General features: G+C 51.8%; 6 protein-coding genes across 6 annotated transcripts; 2 read left to right on the top strand and 4 right to left on the bottom strand.

Annotated features, from left to right (window-relative positions):
* Window positions 1–1,727: 1,727 nt before the first annotated feature.
* txl1 (Thioredoxin-like protein 1) lies at window positions 1,728–2,835 on the bottom strand (the record flags this gene model as incomplete). Its single annotated transcript, XM_056221164.1, has 3 exons — window positions 1,728–2,496; window positions 2,550–2,697; window positions 2,757–2,835. The coding sequence occupies 3 exons, from the start codon at window positions 2,833–2,835 to the stop codon at window positions 1,728–1,730; spliced, it is 996 nt and encodes a 331-aa protein (XP_056065151.1).
* A 649-nt stretch (window positions 2,836–3,484) lies between these two features.
* Window positions 3,485–5,231, top strand: N0V89_012442 (uncharacterized protein; the record flags this gene model as incomplete). The annotated part of the gene is made up of 2 exons (XM_056221163.1): window positions 3,485–3,618; window positions 3,779–5,231. 2 exons carry the CDS (start codon window positions 3,485–3,487, stop codon window positions 5,229–5,231), a joined length of 1,587 nt encoding a protein of 528 aa, XP_056065150.1.
* Window positions 5,232–6,357: 1,126 nt separating this feature from the next.
* rpl36 (ribosomal protein L36) lies at window positions 6,358–7,026 on the bottom strand (the record flags this gene model as incomplete). The annotated part of the gene is made up of 5 exons (XM_056221162.1): window positions 6,358–6,441; window positions 6,528–6,609; window positions 6,746–6,845; window positions 6,915–6,944; window positions 6,999–7,026. The coding sequence occupies 5 exons, from the start codon at window positions 7,024–7,026 to the stop codon at window positions 6,358–6,360; spliced, it is 324 nt and encodes a 107-aa protein (XP_056065149.1).
* A 1,287-nt stretch (window positions 7,027–8,313) lies between these two features.
* On the bottom strand, window positions 8,314–9,257 carry N0V89_012440 (uncharacterized protein; the record flags this gene model as incomplete). The annotated part of the gene is made up of 2 exons (XM_056221161.1): window positions 8,314–9,116; window positions 9,167–9,257. 2 exons carry the CDS (start codon window positions 9,255–9,257, stop codon window positions 8,314–8,316), a joined length of 894 nt encoding a protein of 297 aa, XP_056065148.1.
* A 712-nt stretch (window positions 9,258–9,969) lies between these two features.
* Window positions 9,970–13,778, top strand: N0V89_012439 (uncharacterized protein; the record flags this gene model as incomplete). The annotated part of the gene is made up of 3 exons (XM_056221160.1): window positions 9,970–11,046; window positions 11,093–13,381; window positions 13,428–13,778. 3 exons carry the CDS (start codon window positions 9,970–9,972, stop codon window positions 13,776–13,778), a joined length of 3,717 nt encoding a protein of 1,238 aa, XP_056065147.1.
* Window positions 13,779–16,043: 2,265 nt separating this feature from the next.
* Window positions 16,044–17,627, bottom strand: N0V89_012438 (uncharacterized protein; the record flags this gene model as incomplete). The annotated part of the gene is made up of 3 exons (XM_056221159.1): window positions 16,044–16,755; window positions 16,857–17,289; window positions 17,336–17,627. 3 exons carry the CDS (start codon window positions 17,625–17,627, stop codon window positions 16,044–16,046), a joined length of 1,437 nt encoding a protein of 478 aa, XP_056065146.1.
* Window positions 17,628–17,825: the final 198 nt, after the last annotated feature.

The raw sequence follows: 17,825 nt of genomic DNA, 5'->3' as shown, positions 1-17,825 counted from the left end.
TGCTTGTCGTGCTGATTTCGTTCCTCGCATGCGATGCTCTTTCAATGCGTTAACAGCCGAAGTTCTGTAAGAAACGGCGGAAGATGTGATTTTGCAGCCGGGCTTCTGGAGAAACAACCGCAGACACAGTGAATTAACGACCGCATTTTGGAATAGCATAGCACAGGAGCAGTGATTCAACAGCCGATTGTTCGGAGATAAAATCGTAGACCAACGAATCATCAGCCGGCATTTGTGAGCAAATATCAAAGTACTGAACCAGCACCCGGGATTTTGAAAGACGACGTCAAAGTCGAAGGTCTTTGTGTAGGATTGCATTGGTGTACGTTGGCGATAGACGGCCAACATTTTGGATCGCGTCACTATCGCCATCCTCATACAAAGCCAGCCGTTCTGAGGTCTGCAAGATGTCCGTGCTGGCAGCTTCCAGTATCGACATGTGCGACATGTGTCGTCTCTTGAAGCACCAGCTGCTGACACAGTTGAGCAGTTAGCTGTGCTGCGTGTGATGCGATTTCAAATGTTGACGCAGAATGCACGCTTCGCATGCGCGATTTGATGTGGAAAACAGGCCTCGGTGGTTGTAGATGTGAGATCAGTCCCAGCATTGCCAGGTCATTCTCTTCCTATCATATGTTGTAAAGATTCTCGTCATCGGCCATGAAAGAGTCCCCAACCACCTGCACAAACTTTTTGAAGTTCGCGCGCGACTCACTAGTGCGCCAAGCCCGGCCGGAACAACCGCTTCCGACAACCTACAAAAACTTCACGCGCCTTTGGAACCTGCTTCTCTTCTTCGTGCGGCGAAGATCATACTGAAGTTTCCCAAAACGTTATTTGCGTGGCTAAAACTGTGCCGCGCAGATGTCATTGATCTCCCAGAGAAAACATATTGCATAATCGATCATATACACTTTGTGGTGGCGTCTGCTGCTGTGACGCTACCGCTGGAAAAAGGTCGAACATACCAACCGTGAAAACATGATTTCAATAGCTCCGAGGTTTTGCAAATATGCACGAATGTCGATCCCAATGATGCGGAATCTGCTCCGTTATATTGTTGCGCCTGCAGGTCATACGCAGTATCACATGGCCTAGGCATGTCCACGGGTCTGGCTAAGACTTCATAGGATCACTGTCTACGCGCTTCTTCTGCAGCCATCAAATTTGTCACGCTTCAAGGTCTTCCTTGATACCTACATCTGGTGCTGAAGGTGTACAAATGAACACCGGCCACGTATTGCGTCTGTGAGTGACCACATGCGTTGCTGCGTAAAGTAGTTTTTAGGCCATCCTTGTCCTCTAGAAAAATTGATAAAAGGTTGTAACTTCGTGTGGCCATCTTCTACCCTTGCTGTAATGTGATATCTCGCGGCCTAGTCACATTACGTTTGCTGGTACACAACGTCTCGAGATTAAAGAACATATTTATTTTGGGAACTTGCAAATGGTCCACGCGTTGTAATTAAACTAGAGCAATCAGAATGGAACAATCACAAGAATGAAGTATGGTTTTTCTATTCCACGTTTCAATAAACCATATTGGTTCCCCGTCCAAGCATGCAAGCAATCGTTACGAAACCCTCCACAAGTAGAATCACTACCATCCGCTCACAGTCCTGTCGTAACGCCGCAATACCTTTCTAACTATGCCGTCTTTTTTTCACGATGCTGGGGGGATGAATCTACCTTATGAGCACATGCTCCGTAAATATCGTATCAAGTCATTAATCATCACCACCGACCTTCTCCAGTTTGCCCATTTCCCGCTTCTCCCCAGACTCTCCAATGATCCTGATACGATCTATGCGTGTCTTTTCGCCGTCACCGTCGCCATCCACAACGAATAGTACCAGAGAGTACACGTTTTGGAATTTGACAAATCTGAGCTCCAGCTTCGCAGTGCCGGTGCTCTCGTCCCAGTCCGACGGCTTGAGCTCGAACGTCTGCGTAGGCGCAATGTCTTCGGCCTCTTCGAAGCCGAGGTTGTGCTGGCGGTTCGTGTACAGGTGGATGGTCTTCGGTCGGAGCGGGACTTCGTCGTCGTCTTCATCGTCGGCCTTGGGTGGGAACGAGGTGATCTGTATGGTGTGGATTTTGAGGTTTGCGTTGAATGGCACGTACAGCATCAGCTGCTCGTCCACATCACTCTCCACCCAATCTTTCTTAGACTCCCCTACTGCCTTGCCCTTGCCTGCGCTGCTCGGCTGCGTTGTGTCGAACAGCGTCCTCACGCCGCCGAACTCACTGTCTGAGTTCAGCAAGTCTAGTCCCCGGACGTCTACCTGGTCCGTAATATCTGTGTATCCTCTGGGCAGCCCAGCGCCCCGCCATCCTCCAGCGCCTCCACTCGAACCCGACGCTTCGCCGAAGCCACCCTCGCCCGACTCGACCTCCGCGGCGAGCTTTTTGATGTTGTCCGAGAGCTGCTGAGGATTCTGGCCTGTGAACTTGGAGACTTGATTGCCGTTCTTGAAGATTACGAAGAGGGGCGGACTACGGGCGAACGTCAGCAGCGGACCGCAAAGCTTGACATCGGGTAAGCTCACTTTGTGGCGCCATAGCTTTGCGCAATCTGCGTCTGCTGTTCGGCGTTGACCTTGGCGAAGGAGACGGCGCCCGGACGGGCTAGGGAAGCGGCGAGCTGGTCGTAGACGGGAGCAATGGTCGTGCACGCTTGGTTCCACTCGTTGTAGACTTCGGGGTTGTAGCATTAGCACGGGGATGTTGTTGTCGGACATGGAGAGGCAGCTTACAGTTGACGACCACGATGCGCGACGATGACAGCAGTGTACGTAGTTGCTCGGGTGAAGATACCTGCGTGGAGCCCGACATGGTGTAGTGTTCGCGTGGTGGTTATGAGCTGGATGTGTCTGTTGCGAATGTACAAAACTCCGGAGACCCTACGGTAGCGCGTTGGTGGGGGCGGGGAGCGCGGATGGGCTTGGACAGTGCTGCCTCATGTCATCACCGCAAACACCAGCACACGCGTCGCGAAGCTTCGAGAAGCACCAGAAGTTAGCGCAGCAATTCAGGCGCCCGTTTACCAGCACGGGATTCTGACGACCTCGAAGTCTGCCAAGCTGTGGCCAAACCGTCCTCGCGGGCATTCACATTAATGCCCTCGACGACCGAGTACTTGACATCTTTTCTTTTCAAGGGGTTTTCGAAAGGAGGAAACTGTAGGTTGCCCATGGCTACTTCCTTGACATCTACAACCATCGTTCCTGCACCCCGAAACAGATTTTACCTTCCAGCATGAGCATCGCTAATCAACGCTGCCAGACCAGTCCACGCTTTCGCTCCGCACCCCCGAGGCCTCGCTCCTCCATATCCTCAATATACTTCTGACCTTCGAACACTGTGACAGCGTCTTCAAGGGCCACGGCTGGCGTTGCTGGTACGCCCGCACCGCACTCATCGTCCACGCGCCCGCCATCATCTTCAGCGCATTCAGCCTGTATAAGATATACCGTGCGGCATAATGTCACACGTCGTGGTGTTTAATGCAGCGGCGAGGAGCCACAAGATACCGACCACACCAGTGAAGTACCTGACGGAAGTTCGCGACGAGGCGTGTCAGAAGTTTGGCGTCAGCAAAGAGCAGTTCACACTGAAGTAAGTGGCCAAATGTTATGGTGATTTAGCACGGTGATAGGGAGGATTATGCACAAAGGAAGACCAAGTTTTCTGCACCTGAACTAGGCTTGCTTACGTTCGGTCTCTCCGTCTATGTATTCTACTGCAAATAGTTGGCGAGCTTGCTAACGTAGGTTAGATACAACAATAAGCCCATCTCGCTATCCCAGCAGATACGGCACGTGAACCTCCCGCAGGGCGCCCGATTAGAACTCGTTCAAGCCTCCCGATCACCCACAGTCATTTCGGTAGCATTGGGCCTCCCTTCGTCCGAGAAGAACGCGCGCTTAACGCAGAAGTTCGCCAGCAATACTTCACTATGGGAATTGCTACGACAATTCGAGAGCGGCCAGGGAGCCAACTACAACTTCACACAACGAGGTGTACCGGAAATGAACGGAACGGGTACAGGCGCAGGCAGGCTGAACTATGAAATGCCCATCATCACAGTCATGCCTGGTCATAAAGAGTACGGCACATTTGTGGATTTGCAGAAGACCCTCAGCCAGTTAGGCTTCGATAGTGGCAGCGCTTCGCTGCGATTAAATTTCAAGAACAGTGGTACGCCACTTGAGGAGGCGATGGCGCAGATCTCACAGTACTTCAAGAACGCGGATCCTGCACCGAGTGGTGCTCATTCGGGGAGTTCGGCACAAGCTGGCTCCATTCCAGACTTAGATACAGCAGCTCCTGAGGCAGCGACGACAGTTGCAGGTGAGACGATACGATCAGAGGAGCCGGACCCTTCGCCCATGGAGGTGGATCAGGATCCAACTGCTGCCGAGCCCTCAATATCCGCAGTTGATGGTCCAGCTCAGATGCCTTCAATACCCCCCGCTCCTTTTTCTCCACCTCCGCAGTCAGCACTGTCTCCGCAGGAGCCCTCCTCTTCGACGCTTCCCCGAAACATACAAGTCTTCGCCGCCCCGACATCCTCCACACCCCAAGCCGCCCGCCAGGCCTTCAACGAAGCAGACTATCAGCCCTCCGTCGACCAACTGCGCGGCTTACAAGCATCCTATAAAGAGCGCTCCAAGAACACGCGCCTCCTCTCCGACAAGGAGCTCGAGGAACAAGAAAACGAGCGAAAGACCAAACTCGCTGCAACTGCCGACAAAGGCGGCATCGTGCGCGTGCGCCTTCCCGACGGCGCATTTGTCCAATTTGCTGTTTCCAAGACTGATAATGCGGTTGACGTCTACGACTTCGTGACCAGCTGTCTTGAGCACAAAACCGAGCCTTTCCACCTGTCCTATCGCGACGTCAAGGGCCAATTTGTCGCTATGGATCGCGACTCCAAATTGATCTTTCACGATCTCAAATTCAGCAGTAATGAGCTACTTACGTTCCGTTGGGACGATGGCGCGAGTGCGGCTGTGAGAGGGATGAAGCCTGTGCTGAGTAAGGAGTGGCAGCAGAAGGCTGCACCGTTGAGGGTTGAGGAGCCCGTAGTAAACGAAGCAGCGCAGGCTTCGACGTCTTCACAAGGCCAGACGTTGGGACAGGGGAAGCAGAAGAAGGAGTACTCGGCGGCGGAGAAAGAGAACAAGCTAAAAAGCTTATTAAATAAGAGCATCTTCAAGAAGAAGTAGGGTCGTTGGAGAGGGTTCTCCGCGGGGATAGGGAAGAAGTTGGAGCTCCCATTGCACATGCAAGTGATGTAAACACGTTGGACCAAACAGATTTAGACGATGGGTGTAGCATTGGCGGCATGGGGCAGGCGCACGTGTTGGAAATTTGTCGTCCGTAGCATCTGTAGCGGAGTATCCGGTGTGAGGCTTAAAACCTGTAGTCCAAGGGCAATTCTGAATGATTTGTTAGTCTACAATGCGGTGTGGCGCTATAAAGCGAGCGCTCTCTACATAGCGCCGCACGACCATTCGTGAACAAGGTGCCTGTCTGGCATATGGCAATAAATTCTATTATTGTAGAGTATTGACTTCTGAGGTGACGCGAGTTGTTGTTCGGAGAGCTCGAAGAAAGAAGGCTTGAGGTCGTCTATGCCATGCTGGAGGCTGGGGAGGAACTCCATGGTGACGGAGTCCTGTTCCGGGCTGATAGACCTCGAAGCATGTATACTGCCATTTGTAATGCGCGGGCCAATCCGCCCGCAAACTAGTTAATTAAATCACTCGTCCTGAGCCTACCATCAGGCCGACTCGCCGATCGGCGAGCTAAGACCAGGCAACGTCTGAACTGTCTGAGAGATTCGAACAACTGAAAGCTTCAGGTATTGCGCTGCAGGGTCATCACCCACGTCTCATGAAGTCCGTCGTCAAATGACACGCTGCGCGGTGTTGTAGTCGGATAATTGTGTGACCAGGTCGACCCAACAGCCTTGTTGGCGAATGCGAGAACGGCGAGGACGGAGAGTGACTAGCTGTCAAGACGCCAGTGACAGAAGAGCAAGATTCCAGAATGCACGAGGCCGTAACATCACGCACAGTAGACAGAGAACAAGTACTGCACTGGTTTGAACCGATCACATTTTTCATCTTTTGAGACACTGCTAGGTATCCTCTGCCCCTTAACGTCCATTCATTGTCAGTACTCCGAAATCGTGCCCTTTATTCTGTGATGCATGTTCCGAAGTCGTGTCAATCCCCGCCATGAAAGAGACCTAACACCATGATTCGATTGATTGATGAAGCGGAAAATGTATAAGGTCCCCTGCGTCCGTCGCGATGCTCGTTGCCCACCCTGGCGTTATGAAAACGCTCAGTGGTGACCAGCACGGCGGGACTCCTGGATGACGTTGGTCATCTCCTCGACCTTCCTCTTGGCACGGCCGAAGGTACCGAGCTGTGTGATTGTTAGCTAAAAATTCGTTGCGACGGTGACGGTGACGGTGCGTGGGTGTGGAGTGTGTGTATCGGAGGAAGACGTACCCTCTTCTTTGCGAGGCGACGGGCGCGCTTGTCCTTGGCATTTCGGAGCAACTCAATGACACGCTTCTCGTACGGGGCAAGACTGAACACAAGCAAGTCAGCGACGTTCCATGATTCCAATTTTCTCAGCGGCAGTCGTCGGTTCCAACAGCGAGCCGCATTGCGCATCTGCATGCAATCCCGCCTGTCCGCAACGCTGTGTGCGAAGTGTAACGTACCCAGCAACCTCACGAGTGATCTCCCTCACGAAAGCAGTCCTCTTGGAAAGGAAACCCTTCCTCCGCGAGATCCGGGTGGCCGGGGTCCTGGGGGTGACCTCTGTCCGACAAAGTCAGTATACGTTCGCTCGTCGTTATCGAGTAATTTTCGCTCGTGGGGGATACGCACGGTGGCCGGCGTTGGGGCCAACGATGAGGCCTGCAATTATGTTAGCATTGCGCGAGAATACATTGCGAGCGTATATGTGCGTACCGGACTTCTGCTTCACTTCCTTGGGCATGGTGGCGGTTAGTCTTGTCGTTGGAAAGAAGTCTCGTGGAGTTGGCGATGGACCTTTTCGATAGTGGTGCGGTCGCTTCGCTTATTTTCGCCCAGCCAAACTAAACCCAATGAGGAGGAAAGAACTTGCTGCACGTGAGGCGCTAAGCGCCTTCTGCCAAAATAACGTCTCGCCGAACACCGGTAAATGTTAACATGCGCGGTACAATTCTTTCTCTTGCTCGCAATATGTGCGGAATATCAACACATCAAGCACCAGAGGCTCCAGAGAAGCAACTGTTCATCGTTCTGACATCCTAGTCTTACGCCATCAAAATGTGAAACATATAGTGGACTGCTCAAGAATGTGAGCCACAAGGTATTCATGCGACACAATTTAAAACGATGTCTATTGTTGTATGCGTGCCAAATCTAATGTTTACGCCTTTTACCGGCGTTACGCACCTTTGGTGTGCTAAAACATCTCTCTCCAAAAAAAAAGAACAATCAGCTTCATGGCGCTCAACGAAACTTATGCGTAGCTACTCCAGCAGGAGTAACAAGCAAGAGGCCGGATGGCCAAACTAAACTCAATATGTAGGCTACTTGCGCTGTGGAAGTAGAAGATGGTAACTTTGCCGTGTTGGATCATCGTGACCTGACCTAATGACGAGAGGCCTAACAATGTCATTGAAGAGCTAAGTATCGATAGTCATGCCTAATTTACGACTACATATGTCAGCGAGACCCGCATTCTGATGGCCACCATATCGATGTCAGCAATTGAATCCGAAAGCAATATTACAGCACATACATATGATACCTAACATCCTGATTACTCAGGATCACCCGAATGTTCGAAGTAAAGATGCTACAATGCACAAGGTCTTTCTGCGGAGTATACATACTCGCGAACAAATGTTACAAGAGTGGTTTTTGAAAGGTTAGTAGGTAAGGTGTGTGCTTGCATGGTGTTGATGTTGTCATGATGAGTCCTCTGAGACTAACGCACACTGCTTCGCAAGCAAGAGACTGGTTGACGATAACATGTTTGCAGCCCCCAGTCTTGAATGTGACAGGTGGCCTTCACTCAGAGGGTTACATTTGCTGCGACTGACGTTATTTTAGTGCTATTTGATATCCCGAGTCGCTTCAAAACAAGTAATTAATAGGCTGCAAGGCTCTTGGTTACGACACAGTACAAGGGTGTAGAGCATTTGGCGCGGGTCTCGAAAGCTTTGCCCGTTTGGGTTTCAAGTTCGATATTGCGCGTGGGGATATATTATTATTCCCTAAAGATGTGAGGAGTCTATATTTTGGCATCTGGCTTCCTTCTCGCCGCCGTATTCCTCGCTGCGTCTAACACAAAGCCTACATGATGACTCAGTGCAACCAAGTCCCCCTCCTCATCGTGAATGTGTACTTCCAGGTCCATCCTGCCATTCTTCACTTTCTTCACCTGCACCCGTATAGCCAACCACTTTACTCCATCTGGCGGCAGGGCCTTCTTGACATCTAGATTCAGCAAAAGTGTCGGGTACCAAAAAGGTCCCTGGCTTTGGTCTCGATACGACTCCACAATTAGAGGGAACATATCGGCTACGAATCCGATCGAAGAGTTCGTAAAGTTTGAACCATCGCGAAAACAGAGCCATTCATCCGCTATATTCGGGAGAACCTGGCCACTGCGCGGAAAGTGGAATTTGACCTGAGCCGATGCTTTCCTAAACTTTCGAAAGGGCATGTTCTCCTCCAAATGCCAATTCTTGTCCCCGTTCTTGTCCAGTTCACTCAGAACCACTGTTGGCGGTGGTGGGTGTAATTTGTACTGTGTATCGAAGCTCACACCTTTCTCGGTATCCATGTTCGAGTTCGTGGCGTAGGCGACGACCTCCTCACGGCCCTCCTGAGACATGCGAACATGTACGATTGAGGCTTGTCTGCCGAGCTTGACATCCTCGACCTTGAAGATTGCGGGCCCCACTTGTGTTCGGCGCAGGAACTCGATGTGGAGAGCGATGGTATGCGGCTGGTTCTGCTTCGAGAGGGCGGTCGAGAAGTGGGCGGAAACGACTTCAAGCACACATCCAGTCACGTATCCGCCATTGGGAACTGTCACATATGAGCTCGTTTATGATGACACCCCTCCGTGCCGAGCTTACCAGTTCCGATGCACCAATCATCTTTTAGGGTGCATTCATAAACGTTTGCGCTGAGCTTACGAACCGCTGTAGCGTCCCTCCACGATGGCATCTTGACAAGCTATAAAGGTTACTACAATCTAATGAGAGTGTAGATTCACATAACGACCCCCAGTATTGCTAAAGAGCGCTTCCTCGTCGAGAATGGACTCCGAGGTCCTTCCCCACACTAGAGACAAGCCTCGGCTGTCCGCTAGCGGCTCACTAAACACACCATGCTATTCTTCTCAGAAGAGTGCGAAAGCTGCTTGAAACGCATTTGCCATGGCCGTATTTCACTTTTGAGACCTGCACGCGTCGATGATTGTGCAATCAGAACGGGCGGCACCGCGTCTGCCAAATGTGGAAGTGGGGAAGGTGGCTAAAGCTCCGTTCGCTCACGTGTGTCGCAGGTCTCGCCCTGAATTGGATTCTACCATACGTCATGGCCAAACAGGTTACCTCAGGAAGCCCCTCTATGGACGGCTATACGGCGCAGCCTTACGTTTGGTACCCCATCGCAACGCTGCAGTGGGGAATAACTGGTCAGCTTAAGGTTTCGAGAAACCTGTCGCGATCGCTGTACATACGTCAAATCGATACACGGCCTTCGCTGCCTTTCAATCCTTCCACATCCATTTCCTTACTGTTCTCGCACATGCCACCTTTTCACCAAAAATCAACTACTTGACGATCGAATGTCTACGAGCCCACGACTTACGACTCTCTAATTGCACAGCTCACGCAGCCCTTCGGTCCACCACACTCACTCCAGAAACTCCACCATGTCTGGTGTAGAGGACGTCGAGGCTTCGCAACGAAGGCACAAAGCACCGTACACACCGCACCACCCTGTGCCGACCGTTCAAGGCTACCGCGAAGAGAAGCAGCAGCGCGAGGAGCAGTATGCTCACCCAGATGGTGAAGGACAAGATGATCGCAGCAAGACCAACCGACTCACAGACGCGTACACCGCACTACGACACGGCAAGGAAGCCGTGAATCCGAACGAGGGCACACAGCCATACCAGGCTACAAATAAGAACTTGGAGGAACCCGACGATGACAATATAGCGGACGACCATGCTGGACGAGTGCAGCCGAGGGATAACAATGAGAAGTTCAGCAAACATAACAACGAAGATGAAGATGACACACCAGAGGATACCACAGAAGGCGGATTACAGATGACCACGGATCCCAAGAAGGCCAGGAAGTCTATGAAGAAGTGGAGCGCAGACGGTACAGAACGAGAGGTCACAGATCCGGTTACACATCTGCCCGTGACCATTCACGATTACACAGAAAAAGACTTGAAGATGACACCCAAGAATGGCCCTACCGCAGGCACGGAGGCCAGGTCTGCTACTGGTGCCTTTGCTATGAACAAGTCCGACGAAGAACTTCAAGAAGAACAAGAAGAGTCTCAAGATGCGCATAGCGGCATGGACCCTCTTTTCCCATCTCCCGACTTCGCTATGACACGCGAAGGTATCACCGACGCCTATCGCAAAGCTATAACAGCTGGACTTGGACTGGTCAGCGCAAGTATAATTACAGTGGTAGCACTTTTCCAGTTTACAAGTGGCTTTTCGGGCTGGTCGAGGGCCTTCTTCACTTTACTTGAGGTGGCCGTCAGCATTGGTGTCTCGGCTGCTGTCATCATGGGCACACGCCAATGGACGGAAAATAAAATCAATGATGTGTGGGAGACCGAGGTTTGGCAGGCCGAAAGAGAGAAGGGCCAGAAGCTGGTCAAGACGAACATTCCGGAAAGCGCACAATGGCTGAACTCATTCTTGGCCTCAGTCTGGCCTCTGATCAACCCCGATCTGTTTACAAGCATATCAGATACCCTCGAAGTAAGTTTTCATCTTCGTACCAATCATATCAAGTTGACCAAAACAGGATGTCATGCAAGCCAGTTTGCCGAAGATGGTTCGTATGGTCTCTGTAGACGACATCGGTCAAGGCAGCGAATCGTTCCGCATCCTGGGTGTCCGATGGCTACCTACAGGTGCAGCAGCAAGGTCTGTGAATGAGGACGGCAAGCTCAACAAGAAAAGCGACAAAGACAAGGCGACAAGCGACCGGACAGTCCCAGGCGAAGGAAACGTTGATGACAATGCGGAAGGAAAGGATGAGGACGACGACGGACAGGATGATGGAGTTGCAGAAGGCATGGAAGCTGAAGAAGGTGACTTCGTCAATATGGAGATCGCATTTGCATATCGTCCGTCGACTGGACGGAAACGCATGAAAGACCGTGCCAAGAAAGCGCACTTCTACATGGCTTTCTACCTGCCCTCCAACATCAAGCTTCCTGTCTGGGTCGAAGTCGAGGGCTTCGTGGGTGTAATGCGTATGCGACTCCAGCTCACTCCAGATCCACCTTTCTTCTCTTTGTGCACCTTTACTTTCCTCGGACAGCCAAAGGTCGATATATCTTGCGTTCCGCTACTCAAGCAGGCACCCAACTTGATGGACTTTCCGCTTATCTCCCGCTTTGTTCAGTCATCGGTCGACGCTGCTATGGCTGAGTATGTGGCACCGAAGTCACTCACTCTGGATCTGAAGGATATGATGATGGGCGACGACTTCAAGAAAGACACCAATGCGCGTGGCGTTATCGTGGTTACTGTCAAGCGCGCTTTCGACTTCAAGGAAGGAGATGGTGGAATTGGTCCGATGAAGGGCTCAGCCGATCCATACGTGAGCGTGGGCTGGGCTAAGTTTGGCAAACCCATGTGGTCGACACGTGTCCAGACGAAGAACATGGAGCCCCACTGGCATGAGACTTGCTATTTGCTGGTGACCTCAGATGAGCTGAATGTAGACGAACGTCTGAGGCTGCAACTCTGGGACGCAGACCGTATGTCTGCCGATGATGATCTAGGCCGGTTCGAAGTGGACGTCAAGCAAGTGATGAAGGATAAGGCGACGAATGGAAAGATGCATGACCGTGAAGATGGATTTCAGTCTCTCAAGAAGGGTGAGGGAATGCCGGGCAAGCTGTGCTGGAGTGTCGGTTACTTCTCCAAGACGAGGATTACCGACGATCAGCTCACTGCTCAAGAGGAGGACCCGGATGTTAAGGACATTGATCAGCTCAAGAAGAAGGTGTATGAGGAGAGTGAACGCAAGTTGCGGGAGGCGAGCAAAGACGAGAGCGATGAAATTGAGCAGCAGAAGGCGCAAGACTTTAAGGCACGGCAAGACGATCTCATTATTGCGTCACCACCGTCGCCAAATTATCCTTCCGGCATCCTTAGTGTCGTTGTCCACCAACTCACGGGCTTGGAACTGTCGACTCTGAACAAGAAGAAGGTAGACGATGACGCTAGCGAAGAAGAAGAAGAAGGCGATGATCTTCCCTCTGCCTACTGCACCATCATCCTCAATCACCAGAAGGTTTTCAGGACACGAACCAAACCAAAGAATTCCAAACCGTTCATGAATGCTGGTTGCGAGCGGTTCATCCGTGACTGGCGCAACACCGAAGTCCATGTCTCAGTACGCGATGCACGTGTGCATGAGGACGACGCTCTCATAGGCGTTGTGTATCTACCATTGTCGAGAGTTCTCAAACATCGCAGTCAACTCGTTGCCAACTTCCCCATCGCTGGTGGCGTCGGTTACGGTCGCGCTCGCATCTCGATCGTGTTCCGGTCGGTGCAGCTTCAGTCACCTCCAAGGATGTTGGGCTGGGATTATGGTACGCTGGAGATTCAACCGCTTGTGAAAGCTATCGATATGCCACACGATCTCGAAAAGCTAAGGATGAAGATTCGCACGAGTCTCGCGCGTGGCAAGTTGCACTCCGGCACCCAAGACAGCGAAGCAAACCAACACGATGGCCACACCGTCTGGAAAACTAAGCGCGACCGTCCCATCCGCCTACCAGTACGCAAGCGCTATGCTTCGCCTGTCATCGTCGAGTTCCGGAAAGACTCTGCGCTCTCCGATCGCACCCCGGCCTTTGCGATTCTTTGGCTCAAGGATATATCCGACAACCAGGAGCAGAATGTTCGCTTGACCGTCTGGAAGGGTGACCTCAGCCGCGCAGAGAACAACGTCCTCGAATCATACGGCGAGAAAGTTGGCGAAATCGAGCTTACCATGACTTTCTGGTCTGGCCTCTCCGGCTACCACCAACCACTCGCGAAAAAAGACCGCCATATCGGCCAAGTCCTAGAGGTACGTAACCTTTGATTCTCTAATGTCAAGCACTAACACTGTATAGGTGCTCGATGCGTGCAACGACAACGATGACATGGACTGGAACGACGGATCCGACTCGGACGGCAATTCCGACACATCGTCATCAGACGAGTCAAATTTCGTGCCGAGCATCCTGCACCCGAACTCTAACAGTGATCCGGACAACGATGGAAAGAGGGGCTTGAGGGATCAGATCGTGGATTACAAGAAGAATGCCAAGCAATTGCATCGGAGCAACCGGGGGGCCATGCAGTGGAAGGGCCCCAGGACGCTTGCATATCTGAAGCATTTGGCGGAGCGGGGAGAGAACAAGGTGGAGGGGCTGTTCAAGCACAATGAGAAGAAGTTCCAGGGCATTGAGACGGAGGCGTAGGGGACATGCGTGCACGAATTGTACTTTACGGTGGCGTTGAGTACGGTGTTTGGTTTGGGAGATCAAGGAGTTTGCACATGGATTACGGAATAGGGGCCGGTCACAGCGAAGAGTGATACTCATCAGGGTAGGTTTATATGAAACTTACAGATATCTTAATAATTCCGAGAGAAGAATATTGCGTTATGCCGTCGTTTGCAAGTGCACACGAATACTCCACTGATCAGTAGGTCTTCACCAGTTGTCGTCATGTGTGCGGAATGATTGGCTAGTATGATCGCTAGGTTTGCACAGGCGATAGACCATGGTAAATGTGTAAGGTTCCTCGTACACGATCGCATAGGTCGTCGTTTAGGGGAGGTGTTGGCTGCTACGATGTGAGCGTCGAGCCAATCAGCAACGACTCGGCTCAGCTCGATTCTTATGTTGCGGGCTTACACAGCCTGTTTGGGGAAACGCGAGAAACGCAATGGACATTTAGATATCCCAATGAAAAATTTCGCGGAAATGTATGACATGGGTGCTCACCTAGTCATCATACACTTTCTAGTATTACAAGACTATGCCATCCTCTCTGCAACTTGAAATCGCGTCATAATATTCCCTCTGGTGCTAGACCTTTTGCCAAATCCGCAGCCCTATGATGGCAGCTCGGAGATCCACACCCCACATCTACTCCGACCGCATCCCCAACGCCGAGCCCTGGGACTAAATCCGAGCACCGTCGACCGCGCCAGCATCTATCGCATTCCCATTCGTTAACGACACCACGAGCATACCCTGATGGGCTCGGAGATGCCTAGACGGTTTGCAACCCCGGATCTTTGCTTGTAAGGCTAGACTAAGTTACGACATCTGCCTCGCAGTACATTACCGTGCGTATCGCACTAAGTCGGATATTATTTGGTATGCTACGTACGCTAAATCCACGTGCACCGCGATCAACACGCGTCTGCCTGGCCTTCGGGGTAGTGGCTTTGCCGTAAATCGCGTATGCGTGCGTACCAGCCAGCCAGAAGGGCAAATTAGCGCACACCGGAGCTCGAGCGGTGACATGCACTCGCGCGTATATTCAAGAGTCATCAGATGTCTTTATTCCGAGAAACGGCTTGAGGTGAGGATGAGCTGGTTTCTGGCGATGTCGTGATGCGATGACGGCAGGGGCGAATGACTCGACTGGCTTTGTACGCGTTGTATATTTAAGAGTAGGGAGGGAAGTGCTTGTGCAGTAGCAAGCAGCATTGAAACACCAAGCCTCACCGGGACCATCCAGACACCAAGCTATCAGCTCTCGCACCCTTTCAAGTCAAGACACCTATGGTGTAAAAGTCAATCTCCACCATCTATATAACAGACTTTGTATGAACGACGCTCACCACGCCGGCTCGCCCATCAACTTCTTGATCCAACGAACCCACTACTATATAAGTCACCCTCGCCCACAATGTCGTCGTCGACACGCACTTCGCAGACCGCACCCCCCGCCATACACCTCCGACGAGACCTCCTCCCTCGCGTCAACCACCAGCAAGAAACCTCTTCTGAAGTTGTGGCATCGGAAACGTACGCTTCCCACCCTTCTCGACGAGATGCACGACTGACATGTAGCTAGCCTCGGAAAACTCAACGGAGAATAAGGAAGCTCAGCATAAGGCACCTCAGCAACACTACAATAATGAGCCGTTCTGGGCGGCGGCAGCGACGTGGGCGGCGATGCGGTAGGCAGGCGATTGGCTCGGAGGATAAGATGGGTGATGGAGCTGAGAGGGAGGTAGCTCGGAGGGTCGGCGATGTGGAGCGCCCGTGTACTGAGGTGGGACGAGAAGGCTCGGAGATATATATTGTAGCGCCCGCAGACGGGGTAGGACGGCTTGGTCGTATGGGTGCTTTCGAGTGCATGGATTGTTTGTTGTGATGATTTGATAGGTATATACTTGGGATAGGTCTCCTGACAGTGGAGCGGACCCGGATACGCGAGGAAAGTATAAGTATAAGGGAGGTGCAATGGCTTGACGAACGTGTGGGACTCGAAGTACACGTGGATGCCGGGATGCAGCGATTACATCTCAATCTACCATCTGTCATGTCGTGCGGGTATCTACTCTAAAGCTCATCCATCATCTATCTCCCTCGGTGCCAGCACGCCGCCATCCCAATCTTGTCCGTCTCTCATTAAACAAAAAAAGAAGAAGAAAGGAATATCAGCCGTGATCCAAGGAAAACTTAAAACAGATACTACTCTTCATTAACGCGTCAGCCTCTCAATCAAAATCGTCCCGGACCCACCGTATTATTCCAATTCGCATTGTCCAGCCAATTCAAAAAGTCCTCGCTCTCTGTCGGGATGGGCTCCATGCCGTCTATCATGGGGATGTCGAAGAAGCCTGCTCCGACACCGGCGAGCACCGCCGACGCGCCATCGGCTTGGCCCTCGTTTGAGGGCGGCTGGTAGTTTAGCACTTCGTCGAGGACGAGGGCTATCATCTTGTTGAGCTCGCTGCATAGGCGGTGGTTTCCGTCGTCGGGGACGATGGCCCATTCGACGCAGGAGATTAGGACGGAAAGATTGCGGATGATGTCTGCGCGCGAGACTGTGCTTGGTAGCGGGACGTTTTCCAGTGTGCAGCGGCGGAGTTCCAGCGCGAGGACACCGGCGCTGGGCAGACAGTAGAAGAGGACTAAGGTGGCAAAGTGGCGCTGGACGTTGTATTCGTGATTCCGGTTCTTGTTGAAGATGAGGGCGGTAGAGAGGAGGTTCATGGCGATTTCGAGAAGGGCGGGAAGAGCGTTTTGAGTGTGGCGGCGGAGAAGTCGCTGGATTTGGAATCCCGCATGGAGGTGGTCGAGGTATGCCCCTATCATTCGTAAGGCTGCTTTTGGTTTGAGAGTTCTCCAGACTGCTTCGTTGTCGTAGAGGTCGTATCTGAGGTGCGCAGGCGAAGTTTCCCAGTTCTTTCGGTGCTCTTCGCGTATTGCTCTGCACTTGTTAGTGCCTTGTCTTGTACGATAAGACCTATCATGGATGCTCCCAAGATGACCAACATCAAAGCGGCAGGTTGGCATGTGATGTTCACTTACTCTATCTCGTCGATCACGAAGACGTCCTTCTTCCCAGCAAGAGATGCTTCAAGGAATCGCTCCTTGACTTGACCTAGCGCCGCACGTAACCGTATCCATGATGCTGGTCTGATCCGACCATCCGTAGACCACCCATCAGGATCGAGATTGGATATGGCCTCATTTAGAATCGCTTGATCGTCGCATGTAGCAATCTGGTCATCAATGTCAAGAGGTAGTGGTCGGTCACTATACCGCTTGTGCATCATGGGCGGACGCCCGAAGAAGTCAGCTAAGCTCTTGTCCGTCCGGTACACTGCAGCGTAAATTCTACGACGTGATTCTTGAAGAAACAGAGGCTCTTCGGATGGATTGACGATTGCATTCTCGCAATGTATTCCTTCGGCGTGAAGCGCTGAAATAACATCTCCTGTACGCCGCCATACTCCGTGGTCTACATGCGTCAGTGTTGAACATTGTGGAAGCATGAGGCTACATACAGTTGTCCCCGTACCAATTGCTTTGTACGAGCATGTTGTTGTACAAAAGCCAGACCATGATATCGTTCACAGCACCATGGACTTGGCAGATGGTGATACAGTCGTTGGTAGCATGGATCATGTCTAAAATGAAGTCATCCTTGTTCACCCTGTCACCGTTCTCGAGGATGAACAGAGGGTCATCTGGTGGGGAGAACTGTGCACACGACGCTGCCAGGGCCATCATCAAACCTATGGTTTCCCATCGTAGATTTGGACCAGTAAAAAGTGTGTGAAATTCCGAAGGCAGCATGGTTGGTGAAACTTTTAACGGCTGGCAACTGTTCTTTGTGATCTCGGCTAGTATGGGATACGGGTTATCTGACTGTGAGACAATGTACTCTATGTCTCTGCGCAGCTGAGGCAACGCATTAGTGATCAAAGGGCCAATCATGGCTGAGCCTTGATTTATCCTAAAGTATGTTCTTACAAGCCGTTCCAGGAAGGCAAA

Source organism: Didymosphaeria variabile (genome assembly GCF_027946475.1).
Source record: "Didymosphaeria variabile strain IMI 356815 chromosome Unknown scaffold_10, whole genome shotgun sequence".
In the NCBI taxonomy this organism is placed as follows: domain Eukaryota; kingdom Fungi; phylum Ascomycota; class Dothideomycetes; order Pleosporales; family Didymosphaeriaceae; genus Didymosphaeria; species Didymosphaeria variabile.
The sequence above is the reverse complement of the archived record's forward strand: the minus strand, read 5'-3'. Positions and strand labels throughout refer to the sequence as shown.